Genomic DNA, 22,702 nt, shown 5'->3' with positions numbered 1-22,702 from the left:
AAGATCAGCATTAGGAACTAAGATCCAAAGAAAAATCAAGAGGATTCAATCACAGGAATCTCAAATGCTAATTTGAATAACACGTATTTGCTGAAATAGGAGAAATGCACAAATGCCCAAATATATCATATACAAAGGTCATTAATATAATATTCCAAAAAGATCATGTAATTTATTGCTACGCGCCTTCCTGGAAAACATTTTGATATATCACCAAGTAGTACTATCCCTTAGAATAACTTGGGAGTAAATATTAAGTAATAAAATATCTGTAAAAAGTCACTAACATTATATACGATTTGTAGTAGTCATGCAGTTGTTGGAAGAAAGGTCTCTTAATCCATACTAAGACATCACCTGGTTATACAGCACTTTAAGTCACTTTCTAAGTGTCTTTATATACTTATATAAAGTATATTTCACACTTATTTTCTCCTTTGATGATCACAACAACGTTACGAAAATGCAATGCTGCAAAAATGCCAACATACAAACATTTCTCGATTTTACAATGTAGAAACAGACTCTTAGGGGATGGAGTTAAGACAACTAAAATTTCATGACCCTCTTCAACAGATGTGATCTCCATGGTTCTAGCACTATATGTGAGATTTTATTCCTTCAGTAGTGGACTTAGGTACAGTTTTCAAAGCCTTAATTAAATTTTAAGAAAGAGCAAAAGAACTGGTAAATAAACACTTTTTGTCATGAAGATTGTCAATTTAGTGTGGCTGGAATTCATCACGTAAAGCAAACTTATAATAAAACTATATTGTTTCAGATTAACTAAATAAAATGGTAATTTGAATTAGTAAAAATACTAAAACTCTGAAATTGCAATATTCTTAGGTATTTCAAAAACTGTTTCTAAGAATCACATTAAGTAGTTCAGTTTATTCACTTAACTGGAAAAATTCTTTTGAAATACTAAAGCACTAAAAGGTTTCTGGAAGTTTCCTTTTGTAAAATGCTTCCCGCTCCCCGCCTGCCCCTCAGCACAACTGCTTAGGAAGAACTTTCTTAATACCACAAGTGTAAACCTTAGTTTAGTTTCTGCCCAAATGATCATAAATTAAGAATTAATGACAACTAAGCCAATGAGATTTGATTCCATTTTCAAGGCAAATTATTGAAACAGCTGATTCAATCAATCCAGTCTACAATCAGCTGTACAAGAGAGCGTTACAGCTACCATTTTTTGAGTACTTATTATGCTCAGGCATGTACTGTGTAATTGGTTACTGAGCTTAATTTAATTAAATGACGTATGTTCTTGGAATGGTCTTATGTCAAAGAGCTTTTCTTTAAAACACTGTATTATCCCAGCAAATATTTTAATACTATAAACTCTACGGGACACCTAATGTGTTCTTACAGCAGAATTCTGGTAAATATGCATATGTATGTTGTTAGAAATCTAGTCCCAGTGCTCTGGATGCGGTGTGGAGTTGCCACCTATAGTCTCTGAATAGAACTTCCAGCATAACAAAGCGGTGAGGACCACGGGCTTTAGAGTTAAACAGGGCTGTGATCAGCTCATCGCTCCACCTGACAGCTACGTGGCCACAGACAGACAGCTCTGTAACCTCTGTGGGGCTCAATGCCACATGTGCCAAATGGGGATAAAAATCCGTATGACTTAACAGGATAATGTACAGATAGCATCAGCACAGAGAAAGCATTCAACAGTAGTTGTGTTCATGTTAAAGAGTAAATGCAATATAATGGCAGAATAATAGCAGTTTTATAAAGTTTTCTGCTAGCGCTTGTGTCCGCCCGTCTCCTCCCTTCGTACCTACGCATGGCACCAAGACACGTCAGTTAGGGGTAATTAGGTATAGGAGCCCCCTACTTGTCTGGTGGTCAGCCTTTTTGGCAACTTAAGCTTATATAAGGCTTCAGGCCCAGAGCACCTGAAGTAGCTGTCACACAGCCTCAGCATTAGAACCAGGCACATGCTCCAGAGAAGAGGCATTCAGACTCTCAGTCAGATCCTGTCTTCTCTTCTGAAGCACGTACTTCTTAACAAACTGGGGTATCTGTGGTCCCAGAAAGTTAGGAAGGAGAATGATGGCACGGCACAGTGACATGCTAAGAGGTAGGCTGAAAAATCAAAACTCAGAAGCAGAATCGTGTTGCTCCCAGAACAATGAATATTCATTAACATGTCTCTGCATAATCAAAAAAGATTTCAGGTTATACTCAATATCCTCAGTTCAGGGAGTAAAGTACGTTAATATTTTTTATGTAAAGATACGTTCAAAACCATTAAATAAATGGTTTTGAAAAGTTTTGGTTCAAAAAGCTTTAGTTGTTCACAGACATAGAAAACAAACTATGGTTACAGAGGGGGAAGGGATAAATTGGGAGTTCGAGACTTGCAGGTACTAACTACTATATATAAAACAGATGAAGGGCAGCAGCACAGGGAACTATACTCAATATCTTTAATGAAAAAGAATATGAAAACAAATATATGTATATATATGTATGATTGAAACATTATGCTGTACACCAGACATTGACACAACATTGTAAATGGATTATACTTCAAAAAAAAGAAAAAGTTTTAGTTGTTTAAAGTGAGGAGTCATCTTACTTCTTTAGAGGTCAGAGAAAGCCAAGTTAGCTGGCATGTAAAACTGAGTTTATAGCAGACAGTGTACTGTGACATGAGTTAGCTTTGATATAATCTTGATAGTGTTAAGTAACTAGATTTCAATTTGCAATGTAGTTTTCTTTAACAGTATATGTTTTCTACATGACACAGATACAAGTTGGCATCAGTGAGTCCAGTAACCTCTTTCCCAGTAGAGGTCACTCTACAGTCGAAGCGCTGATAGATAAGATCTGGGGGTCACAAATACGTTTTTCCTCATCAAAATTATCATGACATTACGGTCTTGAAAAGTAGGCTGCAACACCATGTCTTCAAAGAGTGCCATAGAATGTTACTTAAACAAGTATTAGAAAACAGGATTTACACTCTTGATGGTTCTATGCTATAATTATCTTCTACCTGTAAAATGGACCTAATGTATCTAATACTTCTAAAGACTTTTCCTTAGGTCATTTTCTCTTTATAGATAATAATTGATTTTAGTGGCACTAAAACAAGAAACAATACAAATTCAGCATTACTACAAATTCTTAAGACAATGTACACAAAATATTTAGAAACTTTTATCCTTTCCAGAATTAAAAAGAGGCACATAGAAATTTCTCAGTGAAATCAACCTACCCTTTTATATAGGCCTGCTTACTTGATATACAGGTTTATGTTTCATAGTTTTTACAGTTAAAAAATTAATAAAAAGTATAAGAAAACATAACTATAAAAGCAAAAAGGTACACAAACATAGTAAAACTAGCATGCAAGATAATTATTCAGAATATACTCTGAACAGCAAATGAAACAGAACAGCTAACAATGATCAGTTCTCTGAGGATTATCAGATCTTTTTTACTCTGAACATAACCTATCCAATCCCATTAATTTTTTACAGACTTACAATACATACATAGATATAATACAAAATTTGATAAGCTTTGAAATATACACATACCCACAACCCATCACCACAGTCAAGATGATGAACATCCCTGTCACCCCCGGAAGTTCCCTTGTACCTTGGTTGTCCCTCCTTCCCAGTCCTCCCACCCTTATTGTCATTAGAGATTAGTTTGCATTTCCTGAAATTTTTATGTACATAGAATCATACAGCATGTTCTCTTTTTCAGTCTGGCTTCTTTTGCTCAGCATAGTTGTTCAAGATTCATCCATGTCATGCAGGAAATTAAGTTTTGTGAAAAAATTATCTAGAAAAAAAAATACCTCCCTCCTGAAAAAGTGCTTTGATTTTATAATTTGCTGTATCAAGACTTATTGAAAGTTGGATCTCACTTCAGATACCAAAAGAAACTAAAAATCAATGCAAATAAACAAACAAAAAAGCCCCTACAAATCACAATTGCTCACTTGTTCACATACAGTAAGCCGTGGGAATCAATAGGTTCTATATCCAAAGATCCCAACTGCTGATAAAAAATATTCAGAAAATAAAATTCCAGAAAGTTCCAAAAGGCAAATTTGAATTTGCTGCATGCCAGCAATTTACCTAGCATTTACATTGTATTAGGCATTATAAGTAATCCAGAGATGATTTAAAGCATATGGGAAGATTTTTGTAGGCTATAGGCAAATACTACATCATTTTATAGAAGGGATTTGAGAATCTGCAGGCCTTTATATCTGTGGGTGTGTGTGTGTGCTTGCGCATGTGTGTGTGTCCCAGAACCAATCCCTTGCAAATACCAAGGGATGATTATAATTTGCTTTTTTTTTTGTTTTTTGAGTTACAGTCAGTTTATAATGTTGTGTCGATTATAATTTGCTTTTGTGGATGGCCAGGATAGGTATCTAATCTGGTCTACAGCCCCTGATTGGATATCCTAATGTAATGACATCCACAGTAACGTTCAGCACTTTGGCTTGTTTTAGTTTATGCCAAGAGTATAACTCTTTTCTTTCTGGATCTTAACTGAGTGAAAAAATAAAAAATCTCTACCTATATATTGTTGATCCATCATTTCAGGTAATTTTTAAAGGTAAATTCTTTTTTGTTTTTAATAGTCCTAAATCATGCCTTTCAAAAGAAATTTGAAATCAAGATGGTAAGCAGCACACCTAGCACCCAGATTATGGTCTCTTAATTCATTCCACATTAAGAGGAACAGAGCAGCTGAAGGAATTGGGCTGGAAAAGTACAAGGTGAGTCCCAACTCATCTTCTTGTGCCAAAAGCGAGCAAGCTTTTGAAAATTCACAGAGTCATGCTAAAAGAACACATAGAAGCCACCCTGAAAGGGTCACAACTTTTAATGATTTAAGTATTAAAAAGAATGTAATAGATTAAGTACATCAAGTCAATTGAAATAAAAACAAAGAGAAAGTTGGAAAAATTAATATTGTAATTCGAAGAGTCTATTAAAGCAATTCCTTACTTGAGAATTGGTAGAGGAAAGAATCAAGCATTTATTTCCTTTTTGCAGTGGGAACCGTATTTCAGAGTAACTAAAAGCCCCAAAGATGAGGGGATAGCTCCACTTTACAGAATAATGCCAGCTAATAATGTTAAAGGAAAGGAAAGAATCCAAAAACCATCATTCTGCAACTACTAAAGCAATCACTGATTAAGGCAAGGATTCTCAAATGACATTAGAAACCACTTACATAGTGCCAAAGTAACACCGCATAGATAACTCTCACATTTCAAAGGAAAACACATAACCATACAGTGGAAGGGCAAGGGGATGGTTTATCCTAATTCTGTGTTTAAACTTAGCATCACTACAGAAGGTCATTCAGATGTTTTGTGTGTCCTGATGTGAAGAAATACGAAGTACATAAAATTATCCATGATGTAGAATATTTAACTGGAAACTAGCTTTTAAAATTTACTCCCAGTTTACAGGAAATATAAAGATAAGAGGAACAAGTCAAACACCACCATGAAGAAGCAACAAGACAAATCCAAAAGATGTAACATTCTGCAAAACAAATGGCACCATCTCTTCAGCAAGTTGTGTGGGGAAGTAGGAGCCAGACTAAGAGACCAAGTGCAATGTATAGTCCTGCACTGGACCCTAGCTTGAACAAACCAGTTGAAATCTCAAGGACATTTTGGTGGCAACTGGGGAAATTTAAATATGGTCTGACTACCAGATAACATGAAAATGCACTGTCATGACAATATGTAAATCATAAACTAAGCAAACAGAATACAGCAAGTACGAAACATTATTCTGGTTAAAAAATACCAAAATGTGTCTGTGCCTAGAAGAACATACACTAATGTGTCAAGAGTGGTAATTAATGAGTAGTAGAACTATGTTTTCATTTTCTTATTTTTGGTTTTCAGCATTATAGAACTTTCTACAATGCACGTATCCTGCTTTTACAATAGAAATTTAAAAAATAATAGGAAGCCTTTCAATAAGCTATTCTTCCAACTTTTGGAGGCAACATGTTGTATATAGTGGAAAATATTCTGGACAAAGGCTCAGGTCATCCGAGTTCTAAATTTGGCTTTGTCACTGGGCAAATCACCCAATCTATCTAGGTTGGGTTTAGTTTCTTCATCTGTTAAATCGGACGACCTCACGAGAAAGGATAAATAAAATATTAAGTGTGAAACATTTTATAAACTGTAAAGTGTGATTATGATATTAGTTATTATATTATTGTACAGACTACAGGACTAAGAGTCAGCCAGCCACTGTAATTCAGGCTCCTTCTGGACTTTGGAATTACACGACTGAAATGTCTCTACTCAGCCCTTCCAGAAAAATTGCTGGCTTAGGGCTGCCTTACAGAATTATGCTCCCCTACCCCCACATCAAAACTTCCTAGATAACATAATCTTGGTGTATCACAACAAGGCCAAAAGGAACTTCTGACTTAGAGAGCCAGCTGTCTGCTACCGTAAGGACACTGTACTGTTTTAATTTTCCTCTGAATAATTTTCGAAAAGAATTCCCTTCTGTCAGGACATCTACTGCTTGTAAGTACCACGGTTGCTGCTGCTTCTGAATACTGGTTTCTTTGCTTCTCACTCTGATTTCCTTCTTTTCTACTTTTCTTCAAGAAGTTTGGCTTTCATAACCAGCACCAATTAGAGTGTGTTTGGTTTTTTTTTTTTTAATTGAAGTATAGTCCTGTTTACAATGCTGTATCAATTTCTGGTGTATAGTATAATGTTTCAGTCATACATACACATACATACACATACATACACTTGTTTTCATATTCTGTTTGAGTGTTTATATCATTGGCAAACAGAGCAATCCCATTATACGAGATTTAATCTTTGTGTATTTCAATTTTTGTTGTAAGTGACCAATGTTCAAAGCTTTAATCTCTAATTCCCAAGAAAGCTTGTTACTTCTTTGAATGCCAAGGTTTCCCGAAGGTAGACCTCCAGATAAATGATATATTACTGTACATGTTTTAACATGGTAACTGGTTTAAAAGATAATCACGCATCACAGAGGACCTTTTCTATTCTCCTGATTTCAGCTTCTAAACCCCCATATCAAATCCTGTAAGTAATTAAAAGTAAACACCGGAGGGTGGTTATAGCCCAGTGGTAGAGCGCATGCTTAGCATGCACAAGGTCCTGGGTTCAATCCCCAGTACTTCCATTTGGGAAAAAAAAAAAAAAAGTAAAGCATGAAAAGCGCTAATAACATTAAAAAAAAAGTCAACACCACTTTTAGTTGGTACCCAATGACGAAAGGAAAGCAGGAGTCAATTTGGCAAAAGAGATGAACATACAGTACCTTTTAAGGCTTCCGTTTCTATGTCTACTAACGGCTTCCCCACATAGGCAGTATCGTCTAGATTATAATACAGTTTTTTAATGATTCCATCATAACGACTAGTGATAGTTACAGAAGCTTTATCACTTTGAACTTCACAGATGCTATCAAACTGAGACACTGTATCTCCTTCTTTTACATACCTAAAAGACAAAGACACAGGACGCCTTTACATGAGCAACAGTAATACAGGTCATCCTAACACATAAATGCTACACTGAAGTAGATCAGTGTCCATCTAGCCCAGCATCGGGTCCCACGTGGTGCACCAAAGAATGTTCCAGTAAAGACTATAAATGGCTTCTAGAGGCTCTTTGATCTCTTTAAGAAATATACAATTTTTAAAAACTAATTTTAAAGTTCATAGCTCAATAATCCAAAAATTTAATTAAATTGTCAGATTTTCTGCCTCACCCATTTCTTGGGAGAAATTCAGAAGTGTATTTTAAAAGTCTTATTCCCGTCTGTTGTCTTACATTAGCCTTGTCAAGCTTTAGGGGATGCCTATTATTTCTAGAATTAAGTCAAAGCATTGATATCCCCAGTACATATCCTTTCTAATTTCATGAATCTTAGTCTGAGTTCTTAGACTTTGTTTCTCAGATGGTTAGTAAGTTTCAGAGTCAGGTTCTTCTAACTTGAAGCCGGTTGCCCTTTCCTTGATCCCACAGTGCCATAAAGACACAACTGTGCAATACACTGATGTTATTATAGTTCTCTTTTAACTTACAGGGCAATTATAATGAGAACTGGGCGGAAAGAATGTTCAGAGGCTGAATCAGATCCTTTCTTTTTTAAAAATTTATTTTTTAAATGGAGGTACTAGGGATTGAACCCAGGACCTTGTGTATGCTAACTTCACACTCTACCACTGAGCTATACCCTCCCCTCTGAATCAGATTCTTAAAAGGATCTTTAACAGTATAAAACTATGGGACAGATAATTTATTGACTCACCTTAACTGCTACTTCTAGAAACCTTTAAAAATCAGTTCAGTACCCAGAGGTGTTTCTTTTTTTCCAGAAAGGGAAATAAAGAAAAGGGGTAAAAGGATGGCTAAGGCAGTATCAGCTTTCTATTTTTGTTTCAAGCCCTTTTTCGGGACAATTTTTTAAACCTTTTCGATAGTTATTTTTTGATTCATGCCCTTTTATATAATATTTTAACCTTTTCTGAAAATATAAGTAAACTGTCAGGTAATGTATTTGTATCAAATGTATTTGCATTCTTACTAAAGTCATTTTCGGTAAAGAAAGCTTAGACTACATGATGATTTTAAAATAGTTTGGAAAGAAATGTTAAGCTCACATATTAAATGCTTTTCAAAACACAAGGTCACAGCAATTTAATATCCTCTAGAGGCTATTTTCTTTTTTAACTGAAGTGAGGGGTGGGCAGTGAGAAAAAATTATTTTAAAGAGGAAAAAAAAATCCTTAATAAATTAAATCAAATACAGGGCCATGATGTATGATGAACTGAGTCACCAGAATATTGGCAACACAAACTATGCTTACCCTATTGCTTTTTTAAAAAAATCATTACATGTTATAGTAAGAAGTTTCTCAATTTAAATGGATTTCTACTTATTTTTATCCTAATTATTTTCATACTTAAAACTGTTTTCAGAATAACTTACCATTCTTTGACAGTTACTTCTCTAATCCCTTCTCCAATGTCTGAAAGTTTGAACTGAACAATCTGTCCCTGTAGCGCTTCAAAGACAAATGAGAAATGATCACATTAAATATGTAATAGATTGTTAGCAGGCAGGTGCTTTGACATCTAAAATTAGAAAATATTCTCAAGCAGAGACAGAAATTATTCCATTTTACAGACTGAAACATTTTATAATGTTTAAAAGCATAACATCATTCATAACTATCCAAGATTTATATCAATTATTCAGTGACAGAGACCAACTGATATTGCCACAGAACTGGCATTTTTCAACTTACAAAATAATGTTCTTTCACAAGGGTATAGAAGGCCCTTCCAACAATGAGATTTTGCAACAATAGCAATGCACAGAAAATAGAACAAGATATCATACAAAGGGAAACCCAGATGGATCTCCTTGTTTTATGTTATGAAACTGTAATTACCATTAATGGACTGCTCTTTTGACCTCATGCAGCTCTTCTCATTCTTAGCATCTAAAGAGCAGGCAGATCCCTACCTAGAAGACTTGCCCAAACCATGTTCTGCCAGCTTATCATTAAATTTCAGTCTTCTCTTTCCTCTTTCCATTTTTCACCTCCTTTCAAATTTCTGCCCCCTTTTTATAATACTTAGATGCCAATGACACTTTACAGTAATTATTCCCAAGAAAGAAAGAATTTCAGGTCAACAGAAAGGATGCATAGATCCTCTCACCTTTCCAGGTTAACAAATGGCTCTGAACGGATTCAGGAGAGCTCCACTACTTTAGATGCTGTTAATCAGAACTGTTTATAAAATGTACAACAAGTAGATTAAGGTAGTAAAATTTTCTTTAATAAGTATGAAGAGGTAAGTTAGCAATTACAATACACTGGTCTTAGGTACCGCTAGTTTCCTCTCTAGTTGTTGGGGCCTCTCACAGCCTGCTGCTCATAGTATAAAGTAGAACCTCTCTGAAAAATAGTTTGGCATTAAGTATCAACAGCCTTAAAAAAAAAAAAGTCAGATTCTTTGACTCTGTAATTAATTCTACTTCTAATTACCTTTTCCCCGGAGGAAATAGAGACGTACACAAAGATTAGTGCTCAAGAATAGTCATCACAGGTGTAATAAAGAACTGGAAACCAACTGAAGTAACCGAAAGTGGCATGTACCTTGCAGCATCTCTATACAAAGCAGTATTATGCAAGGAACAGCATGTGCAAGGCCTGGGAATCTGACAGTGTGTACGGAATGACAGACAGTTCTCCACAGCCGAGGGGAGGACACGTAGCAAGAAATCAGCCCCGATTTAAGGCTGTGTGTGCCACACTCAGGCAGGATGTTTGGAATTTATCCTAAAGGTAATCAAGAGCCAGTGGTAATAAACACAGTCATAAACTCTTTGCAGATGTTCCCATAGAGGTGGAGCTCATTTAACCACTACAGAAATCTATGCAGGTCTAAGTGTTGTTTTGACCAAGAGGATATAGCAGACGTAAAACTGCATAAGTTCTGGGTTGCAAGCCTCACAGGACCTCACAGCCTCTACCTTCTTCCTTTTGCACAGTGCCCCGAGATCCCCAGGTGGGAAGCTGTTCTAGTCTACTGGAGGATGAGAGAGGCCACGTGAAGGAGAGATAAGATGCCCCAGCCAGAAGCCAGCACCAAATGTCAGACACACAAGTAAGACCATCTTGAACCCTGAACCGTCTTGAGCAGAGAGATCTTCTAGCAGAACACAAGTCACATTAGTGAGCCCAGGTGAAACCAGGAGAGGGACCACCCAGTTAGACAACCTCCAGAATCCTGAGGAACAACACATCATTTTTGCCTTAAGCCACTAAGTTGTGGGGAAGGTTATTATTCAGCAACAATTAGCTGAGAGTCCCATCTGCAATTTCAGATCTATAATTTTGGAGAAAAATATCTCTGTCAGGAGTGTGATGGGAAGGACGGGGGGGGGGTTGGATGGCAAAGAAAGCAGGAGGCTATTGCAGGTAAGAAACTGAACTACAGAATTAAATAGAGTTACATATTCTCAAAGTTGTCTGAAAAGGAGAAGACAGATTTAAGAAACATATTAGATGTAGCGTTAATAGACGTTGGTAATCACTTTGGTGTGAGACAAGGAATCAGGATGGCTCCAGGTTTCCAGCCTAAGTATTTATTGAGTTAGGGAATAAGAGATGGACAGTGTAGCCCAAGTATGTAGAGCAGTGCCCTGGCGCATAGTAGGTGATCAGTCAACAGCTGTGCTGAATGAATTTACTCTCACAATAGTATGAGTTAGATACGATTTCTCCCACTTTCCAGATGATGAAACAGAGAAATTAAGGAAACTGCTTAAAGTTACACAGCTAGTAATTAGTGGATCAAGAACCCAAAGATCTTAAGTGTTTAGAGACAAGAGAGGAAGTTAGAGTTTCTGCTGGAATGGCCTCTATTTTCTCTGAGAAGTAAAGAGAAAAGATCAGCTTTTAAAAATAGAAGTCTTTTTTAGAAATGGTGAAGATAAGGTTTACGTATGTGAGTGCATTGTAGAAGACGACAGACACAAGCATGCAAGGACTGACCAATCTCAGGGGTTGGAGCTGCCTGGAATTCCCTTATTTTTCATTGCTGACACAGATTAAGGCATCAAGGATCTGTCAAAAGCCTAATGATATAACAAAAGTCTAGGGTTCTTTATCAGGGTTCTAAATAGAACATCAGAAAAAAAAAGTTTTAATGCCTTTGCCAAATCTAATACTTAAAGCCTACAGATCTTTACAGAGGGTAGAAAAATTGGGGGGAAAGGTAATTAAGTGGTAAAAGCCAGGGGACTTTCTAGGAGCACCTCATGTTGGTTTCCTCACATCATCTTAACATGAAAGATTAAGTGCCTCATCCAACAAATAATAATACAGTGAATACAAGGATACAATCTATTAAGTCAGTAATTTAATTTGACTGAGAAAGTGGTATCAATGCTGACTTTCGCACTTGGACGAGTCAGATGATGAAGAACAGATGGCCCAGGAGAACCCATTCTCAACATCATGAAGATACAAGTATTAAGGGAAAGTATGTGAAAGGGAGGGGTGGGAGGTGGGGACACACACACATATACACGCAAAGTAAGAATTGGATAGATGTGAGGAGAGCATGGAGGGCCAGGCTAGAAATAAAAGGTCAACTTTTTTTTAACTTTGGTAAATCTTCAATTACTTTTTTAAAAGTACTCAATAAGATGCAAAGCATTATTTTGTATAGGCTATTTTGAGATCATACTTACCAGCAGCTGTTTTCAGCAACTGATGTGGATGACTATACTTGAATGAAGGATAACCAAAGAAACACACATATTTTGGCTTCAAAACAGGACCATTACCACATGTCTGAAAGTAGCGAACACAAATCTAGAGATGACAGAACAAAAAAGGAAAAGATTTCATAAATGACCTTCATGGCTTACCTCTAAGTATACATTGAATTTCAAGTCGATTCTATAAGTGAAACATTATCACAACATAAACAATATGAAACTATCCAGGCTGAAATCAGAATATTTGGCATCAGTGACAAATTTACTATTGGTTATTTCTTAAGTATTTCTGGTCAAGAAATCAGAGGAACTCAAACCCCAGCTCACAGAGAGCATTTTGCTGTTCTTCCGTTTAGTAAATTTTGTTAAGTAATTATCTCCTTGAGTCAGATTTGTTCACATGCTTACATGATCCTTGCCTACAATCCCTTATGAAAGTAAAGAAATGTTTAATGATGCATTCTGTACAAACACATCAGCTTGTAAGTACACTTGAGTCATTAACAATTTTCTGAAATAACACTATTAACGAATTCAAAAGTGACTGTTAGGATCTAAGGACACAGAAAACCTTGTGTAGTATGTACCCAAAGATTTTCTTTTCCTTCTTTTTCTTTTAAAATTAAAGTATAGTTGATTTACACTGTTGTGTTAGTTTCAGGTGTACAGCAAAGTGATTCAGTTATATCATATACATTGTTTTCCATTATAGGTTATTACAAGATATTAAATATAGTTCCCTGTGCTATACAGGAGGTCCTTCTTGCTTATTTATTTTATATACACTAATGTGTACACGTTAATTCCAAACTCCTAATTTATCCCTCCCTTGCAAAGGTTTTCTTACCGTCATTTATAGATAACTTTTTAGATTTAGCTATTTTATATAGCATCTTAGTATAACAAAATAGAATATCTTATAGAAATAAGTAAGCCTGAATGTATTTCACTTGACTTACCAAACCTTAAGTATCAGAAAGGCAGAATATTTTATTTTAAAAGTTAACAATTCAATGCTATTAATATCTGATTAGCTACATCACAGTTTTAAACACAAACTACAGACATTTCTAACTTTCTCAGTGTATCTGAGAATACTGGTATGTATTTGAAAATGCTTCATTAATGCAGGAAAGAGTCATTTTTACTTTAAAAAAATTACTGTATCATCAAGTACTTTATACTTTAAAGATGATTAGCCCTTAACATTTAAATTACAATATATATTATAGTCTTGTTATAATACCTATTTATAAACAAGAATTTCATTCTTTTTCTTACAGCAAATACTATAAAAGCAAATACATGGTTTATTGACAAGAATAATACATTTACATTTTTCTGAGATTTTTTTCACTGTAATTTCCAGGCTGTTACTGATTTCTGAAGAACGCCAAGAAAAAGTAAAGACCTCTTTTCCTAAAACACGAATAACCTTCAATCATACACTTTAGCTTTACTTTAAGAGACCATCCTAAAGCAGCTAATGTTTATAATACTTATATTTTACTCTTACTAACATCAACATGCACGCTTTTAACATAAAGTTTAAAATAACTGAAATTGATGGCTTAAAATTTAGCAGACAGTGAAAGAATTCTTTCCCAAACAGTCCCATTTTGTCTGTCCTTTCTGTCTCCTCCAACTCCCACAATCCTGACTCTGGGTCAACAGACTCAAAGGATTCAATTAACCTCTCCTTCATCAGATAGTATAAAATTTAGGGACAGTAAATGAAAGTTTTGACTTAGATAGATTTACCTCAATATTGGTGAAATAGTTCATGTTTTCAAAACCTTTCAAAGGAAATTAAACTACAAGAAGATTCACCTTCAACAATTCAACTTTTATTGAGGAACTATTAATGGGTCAAGGGAGGTACAAACTATCAAACTCAACATGTGCTGAAAGCCTACTATGTGCTGGGTACTTTGAAGGTATTTATAAGCATCTTCTTTATATCCATCATCTTTGTATCTCACAACTACCTTCTGGAATAGGCACACTAGCCCTCTTTAACAATAGAGAAACTAATGATCAGAAAGGTAAAGTAATTTGTCCAAAGTCACACAGCAAAGGAATGGCAAAACTCAGCTCTGAAGCCAAGTAAATTTGACTCTAAAGGCCAGGCTCTTTCTATCACATCACATTGCTATAATTAGGAGAAACAATCCCTGTTTTCAAGGACTTAACAACCTAGTTGAGACAATAAATACACACACACACACACACACACACACACACACACTCTCTCTCTCTCTCTCACTCCCATGTGTGGGCATGTGTGCTCCAAGTTTTTCTAATAAGTATAGATAATATAGATAATATTAAAGGAGTTTAAATAGAGAGTTTCCGTTTGTCTTTGTTTCTGTTTTTGTTTTCCCCAGACTGGTTTGACCCAAGAAGACTTCCTGGAGGAAGATTTGAGCTGAGCCTTGCATAATAGGTATAAATAAATAAAGAGCAGAAGTGTACTTTGAAGGCAGAGGAAACAATAAAAAAGAAAAAGGACTGCAGTGAGAACTTGATTAGGATGTCTGCCAGGGCAGTGAGCAGCCTGCGTTGACTTGATCACATCAAAGGGAGCAGTGGGAGGAGCTTGAGCACCAAACTGCAAACTCAGGATAAGGAATGTGAACTCATACATTATGGGTTACTAAAGAAAAAGGATTAAGAAGTTAATCCATTTGTGTATTTTTAAAAATTAGATTACAACAGGTAAAGCCTGGAGAGAAAGGACAAAGAAAATATTTTGTATCTGAGGCATGAAACGACGGGCTCCTGGCTGAGGTGATTAAAGACTGGAAAAAGACAAAGTGAAATAAGAGCAACAGGCATTATGTGATAAATAGTGACGCAATGTCCATTAAGAGAAGGCTAAAACACATCAGTGAAGCTGCCCGCTAAAACGATAAAAAAGGAAAACAGAAGGATAAAAATGGGATAAAGAGAAAAAAATAATTTTTCAAGTAGGAAAGACTTTTTTCTACAAACAACACAAAAAAACAAGAGATGAAAAGGTTTAACAGGTTCACATAAGGGAAATAATAATAATTCAACGGGCAGTCATGCAGCATACCTAAAGACAGGATGGTTCTGTGCTCAGGAATTCAAAGCTAAATAAGATACAGGATACAGTCTCTGAATTCAAACTGCTTACACTTTACTAAAGGAAGACATAAAAAAATAGAAAAATTCAAGATGATATAGTAAGTCAATTAAGTCAAATGCATGATGCTGCAGGGAAGTACAAACATAAGGCTTTCTTAATAATTTATTGTAGGTGGTAAGACCTCTTGTTGCTTACAATTTTTTATAACAGATGGAAAAGAAACAGAGTATTTTTTCACTGAGTCATTCAACAAATCTGTTGAGTACCTACTACTACATGGCAGGCACCTAGGATTAGAGAACCCAACTGATGCGATTCATTCCTTTATGGAACAACAGTCTATACCGTGAGAGATAAAAACAAGTAAACAGGTGACTACAACAGAGTTGTAACGGGGGAGACACTGTTAAGGAAACACAGAGGGATCCTACCTGGAGAAAGCGAACTTGAAATAAGACCTAAGGGATGAGTAGGAGTAACTGAGAGGGTGAGGTGTGTTGCAGGTCAGGCCATGGGGGAGTAAGGCAAGAGTCTTTAAAGCAGAGGAAATGCATGTGCAAAGGTCTAGAGTTGAGACAGAGAGAGAGAGAGAGCGCAGTATATGTTCAATTAACTGAAATAGTTCAATATACTTCTAGTGTAGTTTAGTGTGCACTAAGGGTGAGGGAAGTGCCAAGAGTGAGGGTTGGGTTGAGGTAGGTTTTAGCAAAGAATGAAGTCTGAGAGACCGGAAAGGTTCAGATCATAAATTGCTTCATAGTCATCTGAATTCTCAACATTTTGCTGAGAACAGTTTTAAGCAAGGAAATGACATTCTCAAATTTGTGTCTTACTTTATAAGATCACTCTGGCTATACTATGGAGAATAGGTTGGAGAGGCAGAAAGTCCAATTTAGGAAGGTCCTGCTCGAGACAGGGTGGGGAACAATGACTACTTTTTTCAATTGAATCAAGAGAAACAGGTTTGAGGGTTTCATCGCAGAGCCTAGAGTCTGACGTGCCTTGGAGGCATTAGAGCAGCCACTGTGAGTTGGTTCCAAACTCCCCTGTGCTAGCCATGGCCACTGTAACACAGTTCTAACCAGTGAGTCTGGATGGTACGGCCCCTCCCTCCTTCCTGCCCTGAACACAAAGTTGTAGCAGCCCTCTTGCGACCCTGAGGGGGGAAGGTCAAATGAATTGTTAAAATGACAACCCTGATAATGATGGGCCACTTAATCAGTGCAGCTGTCATCTAACTTTCAGATGCTTTGTATATACAGGTATTTAACTTCCTACTTATTGGCTGGGTTTATTACTTACAGCAGAAAAACACCTAATATACATGCAACTTGGAGATTTCCAGGGCAGTTAAGATATTCGCGTCTGGAGTAGAGCTGGCTCGAAGATTGGGTAACTTCAGGAATCATCAGCATTTAAGTGGCAACTATGTTCAAAGAAGTGGATGAGGTAACGAACAGGCAGTGTAAAAAGCACACAGAGGGTCAAAGTCAGAACCCTTAGAAACACCAGTATTCAAAAGTTGGGCAGGGAAAGAGGAAAAGCTTTCTTCTACTGGTTATCTCCTACTTACCTTTCACAAATCTCAAATTATACAGTATCTTCTGGGAACTCTCTGACCCTCAAGACCCCTCCTATGTGTCTCTGTAGCTCTGTGCACTTAATTCCGTCTTCTCATGCTGTGCTATAATTTTCTGTTTATGGTCTACCCCTGTCTCTCTCCCCTGTGCTCCACCACAGGGCCGTAATTAAATCTCAGAGGGCAGAGATCAGCGCCTGACTTACATTTGCATCCCCAGTTCCTACCACAGTACCTGGTACATGGCAGACTCTTGAAAAGGTTTGTAAGATCAGAGGTCGAACACTGAAGGAAAATCCGGAAGAGGGGACCCAGTTAGAAAAACGCTAGACAAATAGCATGAAACACTGATTACTGGGATGTGACTTGTTTGGTGCTAAAGGACTGTGTGAAAGGGGAGAAATGCAGGGCAGATGGTGATTAAAAAGGTAGAAAGACATAAGTGATAAGTATAGATCCAAAGAACAAAGCTGGAGTCTCTCAAATGCTCGGAGGCCAAGAATCTACAGTGTTGTGTTCTGCCTGATCAGTCTCTTTCTCTAGACTGCAGATTCCTCGAGGGCAGGGGTCGTATTATCAGTGTCCGGAACAAAGAGGTGCTCAATAAATGCTGAATGAATACGGGATATCTCTGTATCCCTAGTGCCTATCACAATGTCGGGTACCCAGATGATGCTCAATGAAAGGCTAGCGGGCGAAAGGCTAGCTGGACTTCGGGGTACAGATGGAGCGGTAGAGTGTCAGGTCACAACAGAAACGCGTCCAAGTAAGGAAAGGAGAGGGGGTGGTGGGTCTGCAGACGGGTTGGCTCGCCACCGTCGCTGCCCTTCGTTTTGCAGGCATCCCTCCACCTCTCCATCACGCGAGCCCTGCACGCGAGGCACTCGGAGGACAAAGTAACACACCTCTCCGGGCTGACTCCGGATAAATCAGTTCTTCCCGACCTCAGATCTGCCCAACCTGCTTACCAGCCGTCCGGTATTCCAACTACAGGTAGTCAGCACACGCGCCGCAGCCATCTTACTCCGGAAATGACAGCTGCTCGGCTGGGGGAAGGCTGCCTTGGCGGGGGGAGCTACTGGGAGCCGGGAAACGCGCCTCCCCCGAGCGGCCACTGGACGGCGGAGGAACAGCCTCCCACCCCCCACAACAGCCAACCAGGGAGCGGGGCGGGGCTGGGGCGCGCCCTCGGGGGCGGGGCAAGTAGGGCGGAGGGCAGCCCAAGTTTAATTTCAGGGACAAAGTGGGTAAGGCACTGCTGTGTGAGTACGTGTGCGCCAGCGACCTTTCCAATCCACGAAACGGGGGAAATAGGGTTAAGGAAACATAAAGGAAGAACACTTACCCGGAGAAATGTATGTTGAAGTAAAATCTGAGGGATAAGTAGGGGGAAAAAACACCCTTCCTTGAGCCTGAATTATAACCACCCTGATTACAGAAAACGGGACATTTCTATACTTTGTAGCAAGACTGTACCGCTAGGGGAGTCAAAGCTATACTGGAATACTTCCTAATGACTGGCATTTCCTACCAGCATTGATTGTTCTTGGTTACCGAAATTGGCTTTTCGATTTTTTTTTTCTTGAAAGATGAACAAGATTATCACAATGCCTAAGATAAGCGTCATCAACAGTACCTTTCTTTCTCTGAGCATATTGTCAGATGTAGCAGCCCAGAATATGCAATATATATCTCAGACATTACCTTGATTTATTTGCCTCTTGGAGAAATGCCCGGGATATTTGTCTGTTCTTGCCTCATGTATGGGAATGGAAATCTGTACAGGTGTCTAAAAAATTATGGAGAAAAAAACAGAACAAAGACAAAAATCAGATTAGTGACTATAAAACAAAATTTCAGGTACTTCACAAATGCACTAATATTACTTAAACTCACACTTCTTATTTTGCCTTATTTGCTTTTCAGTGTATTTCACACACACACAAACTACTGTAAGCCATAAATCTAAATCATTACCTTTACAAGAAAATCTGGGATAGTCAAAGAGCTTTGATTTTTAAAAATTTTCCCACTAACAAAACATTTTCTAGGTACTATTAATATATTTGATAATAACTACATGCATGTGTTTGTATAAAAAGATAAAAGTAGCCGTGCCTTTGAAGTGAATAATTTTTCTTCCTAGGGCCCCTATACCACCTTCTTCCTCTTAACTTTCCCTTTAACTCTACCTTCTCCTAAGAAAATATCTAGTTTATTTCTTTTCTGTGTTTATCTCCTAGGAAAATATCTAGTTTATTTCTTTTTACCTCAGTGGATTACTGCTTCCAAATTCAGTATTATATGTTTCCTTATCTTCCAACATCAAGAAATATGCCATCTATTCACTACTTAATCCTTTCACTTGAGCTCAAAGGAACCAAACAACCCATTTCTTCTCTTCTTAAAAAATTAATAAAATGATTGATTATGACCTGGCAATTCCACTCCTAGGTATCTATCCAGGGAAAATAAAAACATATGTCCACACACAGACTAGTACCAGAATGAGCATAACAGCCTTATTCATATTAACTCCAAACTAGAAACAGCCCAAATGTCCTTCAATATGTGAAGGAATAAACAGAACGTGGTGTATTCATAATGGAATATTATTCATCAGTAATAATGACTGAAATACTGATACATGCTTTAACATGAGTGAAACTCAAAAATATTATGCTAAGAAAAAAAGCTAGATCCAAAAAGCCTGATTCCACCTATATGAAATGCTCAAAGAAGGCAAATCTACAGAGACAGAAAGCAGATTAGTGGTTGCTTGGCACTGGGGGTAGGAATGCGGAGTGACTGTAAAGGGCAAGAGAAAGGTTTTTGCAGGACTGGGAATTTCCCATTACCAGATTGTGGCGATGGCTACATAACTCTGTAAATTTACTAAAAATCATTGAATTGTACACTTAAAACAGGTGAACTTTATGGTATGTATATCTCAACAAACCTGTTAAAAATTGTATTATATGGTACTATACAAAAGAATAATGTAACATACAGATGAGTCACATGATAACAAAAACCTTGAACTCATCATCACTCAGTTTAAGAAATAGAACCTTTCCTATGCTGGTGAAGGTCATGGTCTGCTTCTCCTTTTAACCCTCCCTCTCCCCTTGAGACAACCATTATACTAAATAGTGTGTTTGTTGTTCATTTGTTTCCTTTAAAATTTACTATATAGGTGGATCCCCTGACAATATAGTTTACTTTTGCTTGTTTTGAGTCTGATAAAAATGGTATCAAGTTGTGTATCTTTATGCAAGTAGCTTTTATGATGATAGCACAATTTATCTATTCTGTATTCAGTGAACATTTGTGTTGTTTCCACTTCTTTCCTATTGCCATCATTGCTGCTATGAACATTCCTGATAATTCCTTTTAATGCAGGTGTAAGTTTCTTTAAGGCAGTGCTTTTCAGACTGTAATGAGCACTCGTATCAACTAATCCAAGGTCATGGAGATTTACATCTATATTTTTTTCTAAGAGTTTTATAGTTATAGCTCTTACATTTAGGGCTTTGATCCACTTTGATTTAAATTTTTTTAATATGGTGTAAGATATTCAAGTCTTTAAAACATCTTTTTGTGTATAGTGTGAGACAGAAATCCAATTTCATGTCTTCCTTATGATTAACCTATTGTTCAACACCATAAATTGAAGACATCCTCTTTTCCCACCGATCTGCCATCTCCTCTGTCACAGCAATATGTTTAAGGGCTCTAAGTAATCTATTTATCACTGAACCAATTTCACATTATTTTAATTTTAGCTTCATAGAAATACTAGGTTTCGTGAGGACAAGTACCCTCCACCTCATTCTTTTAAAGTTATTCTTGCCCTTTTGTTTTTTCATATAAATTTTAGTATGACCATTTTAACAATATTGATTCTTCCAATCCAGGAGCATGGGATATCTTTCCATTTTTTAAAGTCTTCTTTAATTTCCATAATCAATGTTTCATAGTTCTCCATGTATAAGTCTTTCATCTCCTTGGTTAGGTTTATTTCTGGGTCATATAAATTTTAGAATTGGCTTGTCAGGCTCCTTAAAAGAAGTCCTGGTGGGCATTTAATTGGAATTTCATTGAAACTATATTTTCAATAATATATCTAAAGATTCTTTGGGGTTTTCTATGTAGGTAATCATATCACCTGTGAATAATGATGTTTTTTTTTTTTTTGCCTGTCCAATTTTATGTCTTTCATCTCTTTCTTGTAAAATCTGGCTAGACTTCCATCATCTGTTGAAAAGAAGCCAAAACTGTGGGCATTCTTACCTTGTTACTGCTTTTAAAAGGAAGATGACTAATGTTTTACTGTTACATACTGTTATTAAGAATGAAATTTGCTGTAGGGTTTTCCAGATGTCCTTAACCAGGTTAAGGGAGTTTACATTTATTCTTAGTTTTGTTTGATTTTGTTTTTATCACATGTAGACCTTGATTTTTTTTCAAATGCTTTTTCCTCATCTATTAATGTGAACTTAGGTTTTTGGTATATCCTCATAACATTTTTCTGATGTTAGAATAATATTCAATCCCAATTTGGTCATATTGTATAGCATTTTATAAACATTCTTGGATTCATTTGTTTATATCTTGATTGATCCCAGTGCATCTAAATTCATAAAGTTGGTCTATAATTTTTCTTCCCCCTGTCATCTTTGTCTGGTTTTTGTATCAAAGATTGAAATAACTATTTGCATTACCAGAATTTTCTCTGTTACAAAAGTGGTAGAACATTGGGAGTAGGAGACAATGATGTTATCATCAGACCCCTGAGGTTTCTATCCCAGTTTTCTAGTTAACAACTGTGTGGCCTTGTAGCAAAATTGTTTAACACATGCAGCTATAAATCAGTAAAAACAGTACATACTTCAGCAGGTCATGAATCCATGCAGCAGCTAAGTGCTTGATAAGTGTTGGCTGTTATTATTACACTTCGTCATATTCTAATTGCTGCTCCCCTTTACTTAACTAGAAGTATAGTACATTATTATTATTATTATTATTATTATTATTATTATTATTATTATTATGAAGAATGACATTATAATTGATTACTTCTCAGTCTTTCCTATATACTTCCAATCACTTCAGGGCAGAAACTACCTTGCTCTTCTTTGTATACCTAGAGGCTTGCATATTATTTGGTACTGAGTGTTACGAATTGATCCACAAGCAGAATCAAGAAGTTGGCTGTTGTTCCTGGCGCGCGCGCACACACACACACACACACACACCCCGGGGAGGAATGAGAAGGTCATGCATTGATGAACGCACCAGGGCACACATATTTCAAGGTAAAGGCTGCAAAGAAGGCGAAGAGAACGTGGTCGGTGCACCGGAGGGACCTTTCTTACACCTTCAGCTCTAAAAGTCTCCAGTTCTGGGTATGGCAGGATCCTCAGGGAGACAGAGATATACACAGATGTTTGCACAAGCCTGCGGGACAACTGGAGGATCAGTGGCTTCCTGCAATCTGCGCGTTTTGCTGAGTTCAGGGCAGAAGTCCTCCAGGGACACGTTTCCTACCGTGCTGCAGAGCATCTCCCCTACTGCCATCCCATCTCGCCGAAAGGTTCCGATTTGCGGGAATTTTCTGGGCGCCGCCTCTTTAAGCGCCGCGCCGCGCGGCGCGCACGCGCACGCGCACTGGCTGCGGCCGCC

General features: G+C 37.1%; 1 protein-coding gene across 3 annotated transcripts in view; it reads right to left on the bottom strand.

The window, feature by feature from the left end:
* Positions 1 to 18,091, bottom strand: part of DBT (dihydrolipoamide branched chain transacylase E2) — a 34,617-nt gene extending 16,526 nt beyond the window's left edge. The window contains exons 1-4 of one of the 3 annotated variants that reach the window (XM_006197362.4): positions 17,986 to 18,091; positions 12,297 to 12,420; positions 9,018 to 9,093; positions 7,341 to 7,522 (exon numbers count right to left, since the gene is read on the bottom strand). In XM_006197362.4, the coding sequence (XP_006197424.1) occupies positions 7,341 to 7,522; positions 9,018 to 9,093; positions 12,297 to 12,420; positions 17,986 to 18,036 (433 nt within the window). In that variant the 5' untranslated portion in view covers positions 18,037 to 18,091. Of the gene's footprint in view, positions 1 to 7,340; positions 7,523 to 9,017; positions 9,094 to 12,296; positions 12,421 to 17,922 lie in introns of all 3 variants that reach the window. The other 2 variants (XM_072968137.1, XM_072968138.1) reach the window with 2 other exon arrangements.
* Positions 18,092 to 22,702: the final 4,611 nt, after the last annotated feature.

The sequence above is a fragment of the Vicugna pacos genome, chromosome 9 (assembly GCF_048564905.1).
Source record: "Vicugna pacos chromosome 9, VicPac4, whole genome shotgun sequence".
In the NCBI taxonomy this organism is placed as follows: domain Eukaryota; kingdom Metazoa; phylum Chordata; class Mammalia; order Artiodactyla; family Camelidae; genus Vicugna; species Vicugna pacos.
This window is presented reverse-complemented; position numbering and strand designations above follow the sequence as displayed.